Source organism: Aedes aegypti, chromosome 1 (genome assembly GCF_002204515.2).
Source record: "Aedes aegypti strain LVP_AGWG chromosome 1, AaegL5.0 Primary Assembly, whole genome shotgun sequence".
NCBI classification, from domain to species: Eukaryota; Metazoa; Arthropoda; class Insecta; order Diptera; family Culicidae; genus Aedes; species Aedes aegypti.
Window position 1 is genome coordinate 291,355,405 of NC_035107.1, and position 17,327 is coordinate 291,372,731.

Sequence of the window (17,327 nt, forward strand, 5' to 3'; positions counted from 1 at the left end):
TCCTGGCGTGATATTACTGTAAAGTTTATCCCGAAAGGAGGACGTGCGTCGTATGAAGAAGCGAAGAGTTTTAGACCAATCAGTCTGACCTCTTTTCTTCTGAAATGTCTGGAACGCATTATCGATCATCACATCCGTGATGTTTATTTGGCAAACATGCCTCTTCATGTGAACCAACATGCTTACCAATCTGGAAAGTCCACTGTGACTCTTTTACACAAAGTTGTATACGATATCGAGAAAGCATTCGCTCAGAAGCAATCCTGCTTGGGTGTTTTCTTGGATATTGAGGGTGCCTTTGATAACGTGTCTTTCGATGCCATATTGGAAGCCGCACGAAACCATGGGCTACCTACAATGATTACCAATTGGATTCATCAAATGCTCAAAAACCGACATCTCTTCTCGACATTGCGTCAAGCAGCGATTCGAAAATTGAGTGTTTGCGGATGCCCCCAAGGGGGAGTCTTGTCACCACTTTTGTGGAATCTCGTAGCAGATACGCTATTGAGGCAACTCAATAATAGCGGTTTTCCAACACATGGATTTGCCGACGACTATCTAGCTCTGATAGTTGGTATGTGCATAAGCACCCTCTTCGACCTGATGCAAAGTGCTCTTCAGGTAGTCGAGAGTTGGTGTCGCCAATATGGCCTTTCGGTTAACCCGAATAAAACATCTATTGTTCTGTTTACGGAAAGACGAAACCGCGATGGAATTCGACCTTTACGTCTTTTTGGCACTGAGATTAACGTGACTGATCAAGTAAAGTATGTCGGAGTCATTCTAGATTCCAAACTTTCATGGACACCTCACATTGATTTCAGAATCAAAAAAGCTTGCATGGCCTTCGGTCAATGCCGGCGAACCTTTGGTAAAACTTGGGGCCTCAAACCCAAATATATCAAATGGATTTACACAACAGTTGTTCGACCAATATTGGCATATGGATGTCTTGTGTGGTGGCAAAAGGGCGAAGTGAGAACAATCCAATCAAAATTGGGCCATCTCCAAAGGATGTGCTTGATGGCGATGTCTGGTGCGTTCTTTACAACTCCCACAGCAGCGCTTGAGGCTATTTTCGACGTTGCGGCACTACACATATATCTTAAACAAGAAGCACTTTCTTGCTCTTACCGTTTATGGGTACTGGATCTACTGGAGAAAAATCCAGTGAATCTTAGATCTACACACACTTCGTTGTTTCCACTTTTGGTGAATTGGGACAAAATTATCCTTGCTCCAAGTGATCTCACAATTGCTTGTAACTTTTCTTACAGGACATTTCCACACAATTCCCTTCACGGGAAGAGTGGACGTCTGGCTATTTGGAAAGAAGTATATCAAACAATATAGTATGTTACACTGATGGCTCCCTTCTTGAAGGTAGAGCTGGTGCAGGAGTATATTCTCGTGAGCTAAGGCTGAATCAGTTTTACTCACTTGATAGAAACTGCACCGTTTTTCAGGCGGAAATATTTGCCCTTATGTGTGGAGTGCAATCAGCACTTCAACAGCGCGTAATGGGTAAAGTCATATACTTCTGTTCAGATAGTCAAGCTGCTATAAAAGCTCTCGCTTCGGCCAACTCAAGGTCGAAGCTCAAATTGAGGAACTGAATTCAGTCAACTCTGTAAACCTTGTATGGGTACCTGGCCATTCTTCCATCGTTGGAAATGAATTGGCTGATGAGCTAGCTCGCGATGGAGCATCGCATGACTTCATTGGTCCTGAGCCGGCTATTCCAATTTCGAAGTGCTGGGTGAAGCTTCAGATAGACTCTTGGGCGGCAACTCAGCACAAGCAATATTGGAATAGTTTGGAGTCATGTCGTCAAACAAAATTGTACATTACTGAGCCATCTCCAAGGGTGGCGAAGTATTTAACAAATCTGTCAAAGCAGAATTGCAGTCTCTTGGTCAGAGCATTGACAGGCCACTGCCGACTCAACTATCACATGGCAAATATTCAGCGTGCTGACTCATTTGTGTGTGATAGTTGTGACTCCGATTATGGAACTTCGTATCACCTGATATGTAACTGTCCAGTTTTTGCGCAAATGCGATTCCAATTACTTGGTAAACACTTATTAAGTGAAACTGAATTCAGAAGCCTGAATCTTCAGGACATTCTGTTATTCTTAACCCGCTGTGGTAATGAGCTATAGGCTCTCTTTACGCTCATGCGTTTTGCAGTGCCCTTTTAAGGGCGCTCTTCGAACCCATTGTGGTATGGAGCTACATGCTCTCATTTCGCTTATGCGATCTTCCCTCTTCAAGGGACCCCACTCCTATTTCCGCCCATCTTTCCCTTCCCTTTCCTCTCCCATCGGGTAGATGATGAAATAGGCTCAAATATGGCGATGGCACAAATCTCCCAACTGGTGGGGAACGTGCCTTTGGAGCCGGCCTTCTGATACCTGATACCTGATACTAGGTTTACTAGAGTGTTTTTTCGGCATTAAAAATTGCTAGATAAAAATTTGCGATACAAATTACTTTAAAAATCCTCTTTACAATCCTCAATAAAATTATGATTGTTTTTCATAGCAGCAGTAAAAGTAATTTCTTAAGAAATATGATGATGAGTAGCTGAAGGTTTCACAAGAATAAATTCGGATAAATCAAGCGTGTGCTAGAATAAAGGCGTAAGTCGCACGATCGATTTATCTTCATCGAACCTCTTTTCTGTGAATAAAAGTGACAAGACGCAAGTTTGTCCGCATTGTTTACCTCAGGACGCAAGATTGCATCGCTGCCAAAGGTCTGAAGTGAAAAAATGCTAAGAAACCTTCATCTTGTCTTTATTATTCACAGAAGAGAGGATCGATGAAGAGAAATCGATCATGAGACATACGCTCTTATTCTAGCACACGCTTGAAATTAAGGTAAGAATTCTTGTATAATTTAATGAGTTTTGAAATAATTCTGTATATCTGTAATAAACCCTGAAGGTATTCCAAGTGCAGTTCTTGAAAGATTTAAAAAGAAAATACCAAAAAGCACTTTGAACCGTAATGAAAATAACACAACGTCACAGTCAACGCACATTCCCTACTGTACTAAAACAACCGTTTCAAAGAAAAACTATTACAAGCGTTGCTAAATTAGTCACACCACAGTCATTACAACAATCAACAATACGTTCTCCTACAATTATTGAAAGCTTCCCCTGGGGGGTAAGGAAATGACAAACAAACCGCTTGATCAAAACTACTCGCACATATTACTGCTTAGTGCGAGCAATGACATATACACACACGCAGAATTTATTCCAATATGTTGAAGAGTATAGGGTGTACGCGCAAACTAATTACACCATTCAACCAGCCCACAGAGCGAGCGGCGCAATGAGTGCGCACAAAAACAAAACTATAAAGTAATGTGGGGCAAATGTTCGACCTTAGTGGAGTAATCATCATTACCAGGAATACTACAACCGATAAAAAATGAATACCACACAATGGCCTTTAATCTATTAGCTACAGTTTTGCTGAACACATTTATGTCAAAATGTTCCACCAATTTGAGTCGTATAAAAAAATGGAATTCCATATTGTTAGATGGTCTAGCGAGATTTTTGTTTCTATCTTTATCAAGAAGATTGTTAGCCCTAGGTTCATCTAGGGACCAACGGTTTTACTTCCCTTCCGAAGGAAGTCGTCACTATAACTTCCTACGTTATAAGTGACAATCTCGGGGATGGTCTGTTCTCTTAGCGATAATTACTCAGATCGAAAATTAGAATTTTAATGTCAAAAACAACAAATTACCATAACTTTTCCAAATTTCAATCGATATCTATAAGTTTTGAAGTCTCTTATTTGAATAATATTCGCACCATCATGTCATTAAAAACATTTGTTCAAACCTTTTTTCAGCTTGAAACCCCAAAAAGGAACTTTTGTCCCATTCGAACTTTTGCCCCACTTTACCTTACTACCAAAGCCTCATTAAGAACACATTTCCTAATTCAATTTATTCCGCCAGTCTGTCTCATCGCCGCAGCAGCAAAACCATCTCGGCTCGCGAGAGCGGAACAACAATGGTGCTTTTGAATCATCGCCGGCAGTGGCGGCAACTCGACTCGGCTGCGGAGATCCCACGTTCATCATCAACGCTGGCAGCGATCCTCCCCATCATCATCATCATCATGAGCATCAACGGCATCATGAATTGGTGTTGAAGATCGACGAAGATCACGACCACGATAAGCCGCCAGAGTCGGAGAAACGGTCCCAGCGATTCAACCATAACTCATCCTCCAACAGTCGACTGCTCACGGTTGGTGCTCCCGACAATAGTCAATCGTCGGATTATGAAAATAACACCTGTAGCAGTAGTCGGGAGCTGCAGGACAGCTTGTCCGACGACATGAGCCTGCTGGAGGAACTCAGCGTCTACGATAGTCACGAGCACGACGAGGATTGCTCCGACAGCAAGGAAGCGGAAACGTCCTCCCCGAGGCACCAATTCCACCACCCGACGTCACTCCAACAGCCGAACCTTCATCATCCCCACAGAAGATCCCCCCAGTCCTCGTCGTCGTTTCCGAACGCAGACAAGCTGAAAACCAGTACAAATAGTCTACCTTCCACTAGCCGCAACCATAGTCTACACCATAAGTTTAGGAACCACCAGAACGTAATCGATGCCAAAAGACGACAGTTTTTCCTGCCCCTGGAGCAGGAACCATTCCAGCCGGTCAAGTCCAACATCACCGATTTACCGTCACCGAGTAGCACCTCGCTGCACAGCGGGTACAACCACCTGATACTGGAGGACCTGGGCACCAAGAGCAGCTCGGCGCCGCTGCTGATGAAGAACGAGGAACCGGAGATTGGCGAGCGGAGGGTGAGTTAATGGATTGCTGCTTTTTTGGCGGAAATAATTGGCTTATTGTGGAATTTGTTTTTTTTTGTTCTATGTTCTTTCCAGAATCTGAGATACTCGCGGTCGCAAAGTGACAGGCATCTGGCAGGTAAATTGATTTGCATTTTATGCTTGTTTGATGTAAAGATTTTTGAATAGAGAGAAGTACTGTTTCGGTGCCGGACCAATTTCCGGCATCTCTCTGTATTAAGGTGGCCCAAAATGATCAAACTGAAAAAAATCTTATGTTATACCCCAAAAATTTGTTCATATGGACTCGTTGAAGCTAATGTTAAAGTATGAGGAGAATCCGTCAACTCTAAGGGGGATGGATCTAAACGAGTTTGTACACTCCAGCCTCTATTTACGAGGGTTCTTTATTACAACCACTTTTTTACGAGCCAAATTCAAATTAACGCTCATTTTAATAAATGATTAATGTCTTATTAAGTAATAAGACGCTATTTTTTTATTTGATAACTCAGGATCCTTAATACTTAGAAAAAATGCATATTCGGCAAAGTTGTTCAGTAGCTCAAGCGCTATCATTATGAAAGTTATGTGATTTAGAGTTCGTCACTAGGTGTCGCTAGTGCGCATAGTACTTTTGTTTTGCGGATATCTCTGGATCCTGACAACTTATAAAGATGGCATTTCCGTCAAAGTTGTTCTCGAATGTCTTGTATCATATAACAGTGTTTACCACGTTTTTGTCTCAAGCATCAAAATACACACTTAAATTGTTTTACGGATTCCTGTAAAGTCTCAACAGCTGAACAGTTCGGTTAAATAAATTAACGGAATACGGTAATTTTTTACAGTATTCGGTGAAAAATCACCGGAATCCGTAAAATTTCGACGGAATTACGGTGTTTTATTTCACCGAACTGTTCAGTTGTTGAGATTACGGTGAAATTCACCGTACGAGCTTAGTGTGTACCGTTATTTACTTAATCATGGGTTCTTGAACCCATTGCCATTCTCTAATCTTTCATAGCACGTCTAGTTTTTGAGATATTGGCTGTTGAAATTGCAAAATTTGACTATTTCAGCCTACCTGCATGTTAGTTTGTCGGCTTGTATGGCAATTTATTTGCTTTATTTTTCTACTGAATTCAAACTTTAAGTGTACAACAATACTTATCAACAAAGATCATAATGCTTTCGATGCTCCAAAGATATATTTTGGTGGTTTAAAAAAGTATTGTATTTTGCCATATAGAAGAAACGAAGAATTCTGTATGAAGAGTATGCTAGCACGTTGAGAAAAACGATTTAAACTAAATTTCATCGTGCAATTTCAATCAAATTATATGTGAAACGTTTAAAAGTTTAAGATTAAACTCTGACTGCTAGAGACACATAATTTGATCCTTGAGACACACAAAAATGTAATTTTTGTTACGCTGTGTAATGCTAACCCTAGAGCTACCGAACAACTTTGCCGAAGACGCCATCTTTCTATGTAGTGAGGCTCCTGAGATGTCTTTTTTTTTTCTTCTTAGCAATGGGGGGATAATCTGCTCAACAGACACCCGGACCCTGAAGGTCCAGGAGTATGGGGTTGGGAACCGTTTGCTACATGCAAAGCAGCAGACAGGACTACATCCCCGACCCACTAAACCATTCCCATTGCCGCCAAACCCTTCGTCTCTCCGGGACCACCAAGAAGGCATCCCAAGTAACCACGAAGCTGTATATGAATACTTTATGTTTGCTCTATAGTGTGCTATCAGATTTTGTTTTAAAGTGACAAAACCTTTAAGAGCTTTATAAAGCATAATTAAAGTGGGAAAGGGCCCCACAACAACCAAATTAATGCAATACTTGGTAAAGCAGTTTTAATGCACAAGCCCTACTAAAGCATTTATGTTTGTATATTTAGGGTTCATGATGTATATTAGCTTAAAATAATGTATGTTTAGGGCTTGCGCTAAAAATAAACAAAACAATGAATCCATTGGCTACCTTTGGATTTCTTTACCATATCAGCGATGTTTTTTGTTGGAATCAGGATTCGAATCCACAACTAGGATGATGGTGTACTGAATGCCTGGCGCGTTGGTGTCCTGTGCTAAAGCTGCTGATGTGATAAGGTAAGATAAAAGTTCCTTATTAACGAAGCCACTGTGTGTGTTAATATTACTATTCGCCCAGTTATTACGAATAGAAAGAATTCTCTTCGGCGATTGATTTCCTTTCCTCACCAAATGAAACATCAATAGAAATAATTTGATCACCATTCTTTCTCGTAGAGGAAATAACAGAACTTAACCCACAAAACAAAGCCCTAGCGCATTAAACAGATTTCAGGGGAGAGAAATTGATCGACATTTCCTCTCGCTCCTTATGAATAAAAGAGTCACATAGATAAAATACAAAAATATTGAATGAATACATATATCCTTAGATCATGAAATGGGGGTTCGAGATGAAGGAAAGTCATTTCATTATTCTTCCATATCCCACAAAACGTAATGAGCGAGTGCAAACGTGCTCATTCGTCTTACTTATTTATTACAGATTCGAGTGCGTTTAATGAGGTTATGTAATCTTGTATGACAGCATAACTGTATATTCACTCTAAACGCTTAGCATAATGCTATATAAAAATAATGCTAGAAAGCATTTACAATGTTGATCAAATGCATCATTGCTTGACAGTTATTGAATAAATGCATGATAACATTATTAATGCAAAAAATGTTGACTTTCGACCAAATTAATGCAATGGTATAATGCTTGTGGTTACTTGGGATTGCTTTGGAGAGGGGCTATTGCACGTCGATACCTCCAGGTTAGCAACGAACATCGATGACACGCTTAGGGGGGTCCACCAAGGTAACATGCTGGCGCTTTGCCAGCTTCCCGGGTGGTCCTTACCACTCCCATTGTCCTCTGAAGGCGGGCAGGGTCAACCATAACGCCCGCGCCCAGCTGTTCTGTAAGTATCAAGAACTGATACTGCGTGCTCCGCTATTTGACCTGCTGAAGGCTCAGGCCATATCAGCTAGCACCATTTAGGACGAAGGGGGCCTTCACCTGCCCTGACCCTTACGAACAACCAAAGGCTCGGATCCAACCCAGTAGAACGGCGCCACGACAGCAACGCTACCAGGATGTTCTCCCCGCGGCCACTTAATCGCTGTAAGGGTCAATTTCGACCGTAGGGCACCGGTATGACCTACGTAGCCGACTGCGAACCCTTGGACCACCTGTTGCTTAGCGTCTGCACTAACCACTCCTCGAGTCCACGCGCCACCTGCCCTTGTAGCTACAAGACGATGTGGGTGAAACAGCATTCCAGCCAAGCTCGTCTTCACACATCCTCTGAACCAGATTGGAGTCGTGTCCCCACCGCATGTGGCAAGCATGCGGTCACGCATTGTGCGGAAACGCGGGCACACGAACAAAACGTGTTCCGCCGTTTCCTCTAAACCTGCACAAACTGGACATTCGGGAGAACCCGCATGACCGAAACGGTGTAAATACTGTCTAAAACAACCATGGCCAGAAAGGATCTGTGTCAGGTGGAATGATAGTTCCTCATGGCGCCTATTGACCCAGATATCTACCCTCGGAATCAACCTGTGGGTCCACCTTCCTTTGGTGGAACTGTCCCACGCACGCTGCCATTTGACCATAGGGGTCAGTCTGGCAGTCCTGCGTATGCCTCTTGGCTTGGCCTTGACCTAGCCGCCGCTTCCTCTACCCGCTGCCTGCTGTTGTTGTAGTCGATACTGTAGCGAACCGCCAGGTGGTCGCTGTGAGTGTAGGCATCGTCTACCCTCGAGTTCGAACTACTTGCTGGCCAGGACTACTAAAAGTAACGTCGATAATCGACTCCGCTCCGTTTTGGCTAAAGGTACTTTTAGTTCCAACATTAGTCAAATCGACATCTAGCACGGCCAGTGCCTCTAGCAGGATCTGAACCCGCTAGTTCGTGAGATGGCTTCCCCATTCCACGGCCCAGGCATTGAAGTCACCCGCTATTACCACTGGCCTTCGCCCTGTCAGCACGGTCGTCATACAGTCCAGTATCTGCGTGAACTACTCGATCGATCAACGCGGAGGCGCATAGCAGCTACAGAAGAAGACCGTTTACCTTGGCGATCATGGAGCCCTCGTAAGTAGTAGACACCAACACCTGGACGGGGTATTTACCCGTCGTCCATATCGCCTCCATTTTCCGGATCCATCCGCGACCCAGTTGCCGTTACCGGCAGGTACTCGGTATGGGTCCGATATGATGGCGATATCCGTCCCCCACTCAGCAACTGCCTGATACAGCAATTGCAGAGCTGCGTCACAGTGGTTCAGGTTCAGCTGCATTACCTGCACTGTGACTTTTCAGCTATGGCTCTTTTGAAGGTCGGGCACCTTAAGCCTCCCGTTGGATGCTTGTTGTTCACAGACTGCCCGAAGCATATCAAACACTTGGGAGGATTTTTGCAGCCTCGTTCCTTATAATCTTCCTCACCACATCGCCTACATAACTTGGTCCTATCAGGGCCTTTACAGCCCCAGGACTTGTGTCCCGGTTCCCTGCACCTGAAGCAGATCACCGGTTGCTCGTTTATGGTCAATGAGCATACTGACCAACCCACCTTAATCTTCCATACCTTAGTGGACTTTTTAGCATCCGCCACAGGTAGCTGTTCTAAGGCCACCTGAGTTCCTGTCGGACCTTTCCGTAGCCGAACGTGCCGCAGTGCCGTGACGAGCTCTTCTGCGTCGGTGATATCGTCAAGGTTCATCACCTTCAGAGTCACTGCCGGTGTTAGAGCCCTCACCTCGACACCCTTGCCAAGGACCTCTTCCGCCAAACTTTTGTAGGCGGCGCCCTTGCGCTCCTTGTCACGCTTGAGCTCGAGGATCATTTCACCTGTACGAGTGCGTCTATGACTGCGTACGTCGGCTCCTAGATCTACGAGCTTAGCGTCGCTGCGCATCGCCTTCAAGACTTCCGAGTACTTGGACTTTTCCGTCTTGATGATGATTGCATCACCCTTTTCGCGCTTGACACCTACCCTCCTACCCTTCTTTGGCCTGGTATCCCTACGTTCCTGCACTTCGTGCCTTTTCTTTCTCTTCTGTCGCTCCACAGTTGTCCAGGGGGCGTCCTCTCCCTGATTCACCCTAACCTGTGGTGTTTGAGGACCTCTTAATGGTCGCAACCCCCTGTTCCCTTCGATCCGTGAGGGGCAGCCTTTTCAGGCCCACCCTTCCCAGCTTTCTGGGATGCCTGGCTGGGGTCCGACTTTCCGGCACTGCTGCCGACTTTTGGGGATTCATCATGGAATTCCACTAAGGATATCTCCAAGGATTCCACCAGAAAGCCTTCAAGAATTCCAGAAGAAATACTGCAAAAGAATTCACCATAAATTTCTCCACGGGATGCCAGTTTTTCCTTCGAAGATTTTTTCTGGTATCCCTACGTGGAGACCCTACGAGGCATTCGTCCTGGATTTTTTTCAACAATTACTTCAAGAATCTACCAGAAAATCCTCCGAGGATTCCCAAAGAATTTATCCATCAATTCCTTCCAGTATTTCTTTCAAGAATTTTTCTAAGGAATCCTTCAAGAATTACCCTAGAGAATCTTTTTGGAACTCCATCAGCGATTGCTTTAAAGTTCTTAAAAAAAGACACGGACATCGTTTTCAGCCATTTACCGCACAGTCTGTAACTAACACAAGACAACGGACAAGCATGCTCCGGTGGCACAGCCGAGAAACTTTCGAAAAGTTTCAATGGTTAAATTGGGAATCGAACCCACACCTTATGACACAATGTGCTTGAATGCCTGACGACACTAACCGCACGACCACGAGGCCCACGATATATATTTAGAAATTGCTCCAGGGCAACCTCTGACGAACTCTGACAGATTTTTCTGGCTGAAATTCTGACGGAATTCTGGTGATATTCTCAGTGTTAATTCTGGAAGAGCTCCTGGGAAAATTCCTTTCTCTCGAAAAATTACTGATGGAATAATTAGAGAAACTGATAAGTCTTTGTAGGTATTACAGGTGGAATCTTTATAGGAAATTGTAGTCGAATCCTTTAAAAAAAATCGTTATGGGATGCTTGGAGATTTTTTTCCAGAATGTTTTGAAAGAACCAGTAAAATCTCCGGAAAAATATTGGTGGAGTTTTGAAAGAATTTCTAATGGTTTCCTTATGGAAATTTCAGCTGAAAACCTTGGAGATTTTACTTAAGAAAATCCTGGAGAAATACCTTGGCGAATTCCAGATGAAATCCATGGAAGAACCTCTGGTGAAATTCTTAGTGAAATCCCTGGAGGATTTATGAAAAAGATTTTTAGTTGTAACTTTTTTTTAGGAATTCTTGATGGAACTAGTGAATTAGTTTTTGGAGGAATTCCTTTTTTGAATCCCAGGAAGATCTTCTGATAGCGTCCCTGGAAGATATACTGGTGGATTCTCTATTTACTGGTGAAATCCTTATAAAAAATTTCTGGGTAAATCCCTGGAGGAATTCCAGATCTCTGAAAGAAACTCCTGCTGGAAATTCTTGACGGATTCCTGATGCAATCCCTAGAAAAATTTCAGGTGTATTTCCTGAAGTACCTTCTGATGGAATCCCTGGAAGAATTCTAGGTGGAATCCCTGAAGGATCTCCCGAAGAAATCCCCAGAAGAACTCTTGATCTAATCCCTAAAGGAACTCCTGATAGAATACTATAGAAACATTCCAGGATGAATATCTGAAGGAACTCCTGATGAAATGCCTGGAGAAACTTCTGGTGGAATAACTAGGGGAATTCCTGATGGAATTGCTAGGGGAATTCCTGATGGAATCCCTAGAGGAGATCCAGATGGAATCCCTGGAGGAGCTCTTAATAAATCCCCAGTAGAACTCTTGATGGAATCCCTAGAGAAACTTCTGATGAAATCCTTAGAGGAACTTTCGATGGAATCCTTCGTGAAATTCATGATAGAATCTGTGATGCAATTCTTTTGCGAACTCGTTAGGAACTTCTTATGGAATCCCTGGAGCATATTATGATGAAATTGCTGGTTGAAGTTCTCCTGTTGGGATCCCGTGAGGAATTCCATGTGAACTTTCGGAAGGAATTTCTAAGGGAATTTTTACAGGAATTCCTAGTTAATTCACTGGACAAAATTATGATTGAATTTCTGGAGGAACACCTAGTAGAATCATGAAGGATTTTTGGTAGAATTCCTAATCCCTAAAGTCCTGGCAGAATTTCTGGTGAAATTCCTATTGGAATTCTTGTAGAAATTCATGGTACCATCCTCTGGGGGAATTTCCTTTTGAGCTTTTAGATTAAGTCTTTTCGTTAAGATACAAAAAGTTATAGCAAGAGAAACCAAAATTTGTATCTGAGTATCATTCAAAGTTTATGCTTTTGGTATGTTAATGATATTTCCATCTGCTCGAGTCATCTAAAAAAAACACTCGCCACATTAGAAAAACCAGAAGAGACAACATGAAGTATGCATCCTAATCCATAAATCAACCGGAACGATTAGTTCTTGGGAAGAATTAAGCATTCCTTCCCAGTTTTCAAAAAATTCAAATCTCTTCCACGGATCTGAAGGGCAACTTATTCCAGCCGACCACCGTTAATCACATTCCATTTCAATCTGCTCAGCTTTGGGTCCTCCAAACCAAATCAACCAGCAGCCGCCACCACGATTATGGTGGTTAGCCTTTTTTCCACTCTTTTTAAATGATCATTTTACCGAAAAAAAAACTTCCACTTCTGTATCTCCGACGTCATATCTCACTCACAGTGGATGGTTGATAGCCGGCCGAAAGCGCAGTTGCGCGCGCTTGAAAAGGGTACAAGGACAGAGCTGTCCCCCTCGTACTCATTGAGCCGATCCTTTCCCGAATTGAGGGAAGAATTATGGATGGGGGAAAATATTATCTTGGCGTAGGATAAGGATGACCATCACTTGTTGATAAGAAAACAGTCAATCAAATTATTCTCAGCAAGCAGTAATTGAGTGCAAATTAGCAATTAAAAGTACCTTAAATAACAAAATCAGTATTTAATGATAACAAATTTAACAAAGAAAAATAAGCACTAAAAAAATTAATTACAAAAAAAAACAATTTTTATATTATACATAACAATCAAATTGGACAATTTTTGTATATAACTTTTTGATTTGTTAGTGCTGATTTTTATATGTTTTTTTCATTGGCGGTTTTTGAATTTCAAAGTGTTTTATTTCAATGGTATATTCTTGGTTAATTAGTGATTATTATTTATTTTTTCTTGATTTTTTATTTCTGATTTTATTTTTTGTGGGATTGATATTTTTATTGCCGATTTCCAATTCTTGAATGATCATATTTTTGGCTACTTTCTGATAAAATTCAAGGTGTTCCCTTTCTTTAAATGCTTGTCAATTTGACTGCCATAAGAATATATATCATTTATAGAAATAAAATGTTGAGTTGTGTAAATGTTATAAAATTCGATAAATATGTTGAGAGACCACATCGGACAGAGAGAGGGAGCGAATTGGTTCCAATATGAAGCCCGTTCTCGAATTGTGAAGGTTACATTTTCCGATAGGTACCTGTAGAACGTACGATGATGATGATGTGCGGCAGTGCTTACGGGGACGTGCTCAAATTGTAACGGGAAAAATCAATTAAAGAGAAAATCTCCTGGTTGAATCGAAAGGTTTGCGGTCGGTATGTGGGAGGCCAGATACATTATTGGGATCGAGATGGGAATTTTGTGTGGTTGCTCATATGAATATTGCGACGAGTGGTTAGGGTGTATCGCTCGATGGGTGATTTATTCTATATAAGGGAACATATTTTCATTGAGGGATTTCCGTTTGTGGTTTGGAAAACCTACTCCGGATAGAGAATGAATTCTGTTCTATATACGATAAGATTCATGGTTAAAATTTTCTAATGAAACAGAACATCTAGTGCAAACTATAAACGATTCTCAATGTCTCAAACCTTTTTCCAGCTTCCTTAAGGAAGCTTTTCCAGCTATCTGGAAGAAGCATTTCCAGCTTCCCGGTGAAAGCTTTTCCAGCCTCCAGGAGGAAGGTTATTCAGCTTCCTGGAGGAAGGTTATTTAGCTTCCTGGAGGAAGCTTTTTCAGCTTATTGAAACAAGCTTTCTCCACTTCCTGGAGGAAGCTTTTTCACCTTCCTGGAGGAATATTTTCCAGGTTTCTGAAAGAAGCTTTTGCAGCTACCTGGAAGAAGCTATTGCAGCTACCTGGAGGAAGCTTTTTCAGCTTTCTGGAAGAAGCTTTTTCAGCTGCCTGGTGATTTCCAGATTTTCCAGTTTCCTGAAGAAAGGTTTTCCAGCTTCCTGGAGGAAGCTTCGTCAGCTTTGTCATGTTCGACACAAGCTTTGTCAGCTTCCTGGAAGAAGGTTTTCCAGCTTCCTGGAGGAAGTGTTTTTTGCTTCCTGGAGGAGGCTTTTTCAGCTTTCTGGAGGAATCTTTTTCAGCTTCCTAGAAGAACTTTTTTCATCTTTCTGGAGGAAGCTTTTCCAGCTTCTTGGAGGAAGGTTTTTCAGCTTCATGGAGGAAGGTTTTTCAGCTTCTTAGAGAAAGCTTTTCCAGCTTCCTGAAGGAAGCTTTTCCAGCTTCCTGGAGGAAGCTTTTCCAGCTTCCTGGAGGAAGCTTTTCCAGCTTCCAGGAGAAAGCTTTTCAAGGTTCCTAGAGAAAGCTATTCTAGCTTCCTGGAGGAAGATTTCCAGCTGCTAGGAAGAAGCTTTTTCAACTTTTTGGAGGAAGATTTTTCTGCTTCAAGCTTTTGTAGCTACCTAGAGGAAGCTTTTTCAGCTCTCTGGAGAAAGCTTTTTCAGCTTTCTGGAAGAAGCTCTTTCAGCTACCTGATGATTTCCAGATTTTCCAGTTTCCTGGAGAAATATTTTCCAGCTTCCTGGAGGAAGCTTTTTCAGCTTCTTGGAGGAAGCTCTTTCAGCTTCCTGGAGTAAGGTTTTCCAGCTTCCTGGAGGGAGTGTTTCTAGCTTCCTGGAGGAGGCTTTTGCAGCTTTCAGGAAGATGATTTTCCAGCTTTCTGGAGGAAGCTTTTTCAGCTTTCTGGAGGAAGCTTTTTCAGCTTTCTGGAGGTAGCTTTTTCAGCTTCCTGATGATTTTCAGATTTTCCAGTTTCCTAGAGAAAGAGGAAAGTGAAAAAGTGGCGTGATCCTTTAGCTGTGTTTGATCCTTCGACCTTGACGCTTGCTCCTGCGGAGGCCGGCGACGATGGCAGAATCAAACATGTCGCGCATCGGTCGAGTAAAGTGAAAAAGTGCCGCGTCCGATTAGTTCTTTTTGATCTTTCGACGTTGACGCTTGCTCCTGGGCAGTGCGTCAAGAAAGCCCGAGCAGTCGTCAGTTGTTTTCCCTCTCGGGTCGCGCGCCTATTTTCTCTGAGTGCTTTTATATAGCCGAGCAAACGAGTGAAGCTGAAAGTGGATTGTTGCTGCTCAAGAATGACGGATCAATTGGTGAGATCGTTTCATGCTACTATTTCTAATCTATAAAATATGTATGACTGCACCTTTAATTGTTACAACGGTGAGACTTAAATATGATTTTTTAACAAACTATGAAAGGTTCGTCACTGTGAGTGTCGACATAAACTCTGATTCATAAATTATTTAAGTCTAATTATTTTTTACAAAACACCTTTTTCCTTTTACTTTTATTTTTTGTATTTAAAAAAAAACTTTGAATGGTTCGACACTACGAGTGTAGACTTGCGAGTTCACTTTATTCAACAAACTTTGAAAGGTTCGTCACGTCAAGTGTCGGCATTATTTTTCTCTACATAGATATTGTTCATATCAAATGAAAATATTATATTTACATATAAGCATTATAAGGAATGTATCGAAAAGTAGTCGCAAACATTCAAAACAGTCTCAAAAATATTGAGCTGAACCTACAAACAATTTTTTGATCAGAAATGGTTAACAATGTATTTAAAAATTATGATGCGGGGATATTGATTTAATAAAGTGGCATTTTGTATGATAATTTTGCAAATTACTAACAGATGTCGATGAAAATCTTGCACACCTCTGAAAAAATTGATATGTTAATAAATGTGTTAAATTTAAAGAAAAAATGGTTTTTGTTTATGCAAATATATTCTGTGCCACAACTCTCATGGCATAGTGTAAAAAATATTTTGAAAAATACATTAACAAGCATTTGAGAGCAAATGCAAAAATCGAAAAAAGTCGATTTTTAAGGACCTTGTTTTTTGATTTTTTCTTTCTTCACGTTAATGGTAATATCGAACTATTGTAACGAATAAAAAATAGTTTTTTGATTGGAAAAGTTTCTTTGCATATTTATGAAGTAATGTAAGTAAAAAATCGTACTCTATATAATTACCGCTGTATATGACAGAGCTTCAAAAGTTGATTATACAAAAGTGGTTTTCTAAAACCGACTTTATTCCAATAATTGGACTTTCTTAGAGCAATAATTTTTTTTTTTTAAAATCCGTTTTACGTGCTGTGTCAAGTAAACATGTTTTCCGGTAGAATAAGCTTTTCATCCTATTTTGTTTGATATACATTTAGTACAATACAAATCATCGAATCTTCAGAAGACACTTCCAAAATGTAATTTTGTGCAAGATTTTATTTTCTATGCTTTTCAAACATTGTTATATTTATATTAAGACTGTATATTATTCAATATTTTTTAAGTTGCTTCAATATTTGATGACATGATGAAGATTTGCGTGAAAAAAGCTTTTAAAAAGATGAACTATGCTCTGAGATATACCGTTTTGAATGTTTGCGACTACTTTTCGATACACTCCTTATCTCACCAATAATTATTTATCATGGTCTAATCGCTTATCAAAGTGAATCCTGTGACCCAACGATCCTCCCCATTAACAAACATCCCTCCCAGTAACCTTTGTGGAGATGCAGAGGCAAACACGGTCTCCAAATAGCAAAGATTACACACTAACATTCCTTCCCCCAATCCCACCTGACTGCAAGGACGTGGCCGGCGCCGTTATTGACCATGTATAAATAGAAGCACTGAATTATGCACACTGAAGAAGATTATGGCCAATCCCAGCCGATCTTCTAGTTGATTCTTTGTGCATTTTCATTGACTTCGGTCAATCACGGAATAGCAACCATTGATATGTGTAGTCAGTCTAAGCTAAGCTAAGCTTTCCAGTTTCCTGGAGAAAGATTTTCCAGCTTCCTGGAGGAAGCTTTTTCAGCTTCTTGAAGGAAGCTCTTTCAACTTCTTGGAGGAAGCTCTTTCAGCTTCTCGAAGGAAGCTCTTTCAGCTTCCTGGAGGAAGGTTTTCCAGCTTCATGAAGGAAGTGTTTCTAGCTTCCTGGAGGAGGCTTTTCCAGCTTTCTGGAGGTAGCTTTTTCAGCTTCCTGGACAAAGCTTTTTCAGCTTCCTGAAGGAATCTTTTTCATCTTTCTG

General features: G+C 41.5%; 1 protein-coding gene across 7 annotated transcripts in view; it reads left to right on the forward strand.

Annotated features, from left to right (window-relative positions):
• The window catches only part of LOC5577645 (rho GTPase-activating protein 7), a 170,674-nt gene that overhangs the window by 106,274 nt on the left and 47,073 nt on the right, over positions 1-17,327 (forward strand). For all 7 annotated transcript variants that reach the window (XM_021838139.1, XM_021838137.1, XM_021838141.1 and 4 more), the window contains exons 5-6: positions 3,990-4,853; positions 4,938-4,980. In XM_021838139.1, the coding sequence (XP_021693831.1) occupies positions 3,990-4,853; positions 4,938-4,980 (907 nt within the window). The remainder of the gene's footprint in view (positions 1-3,989; positions 4,854-4,937; positions 4,981-17,327) is intronic.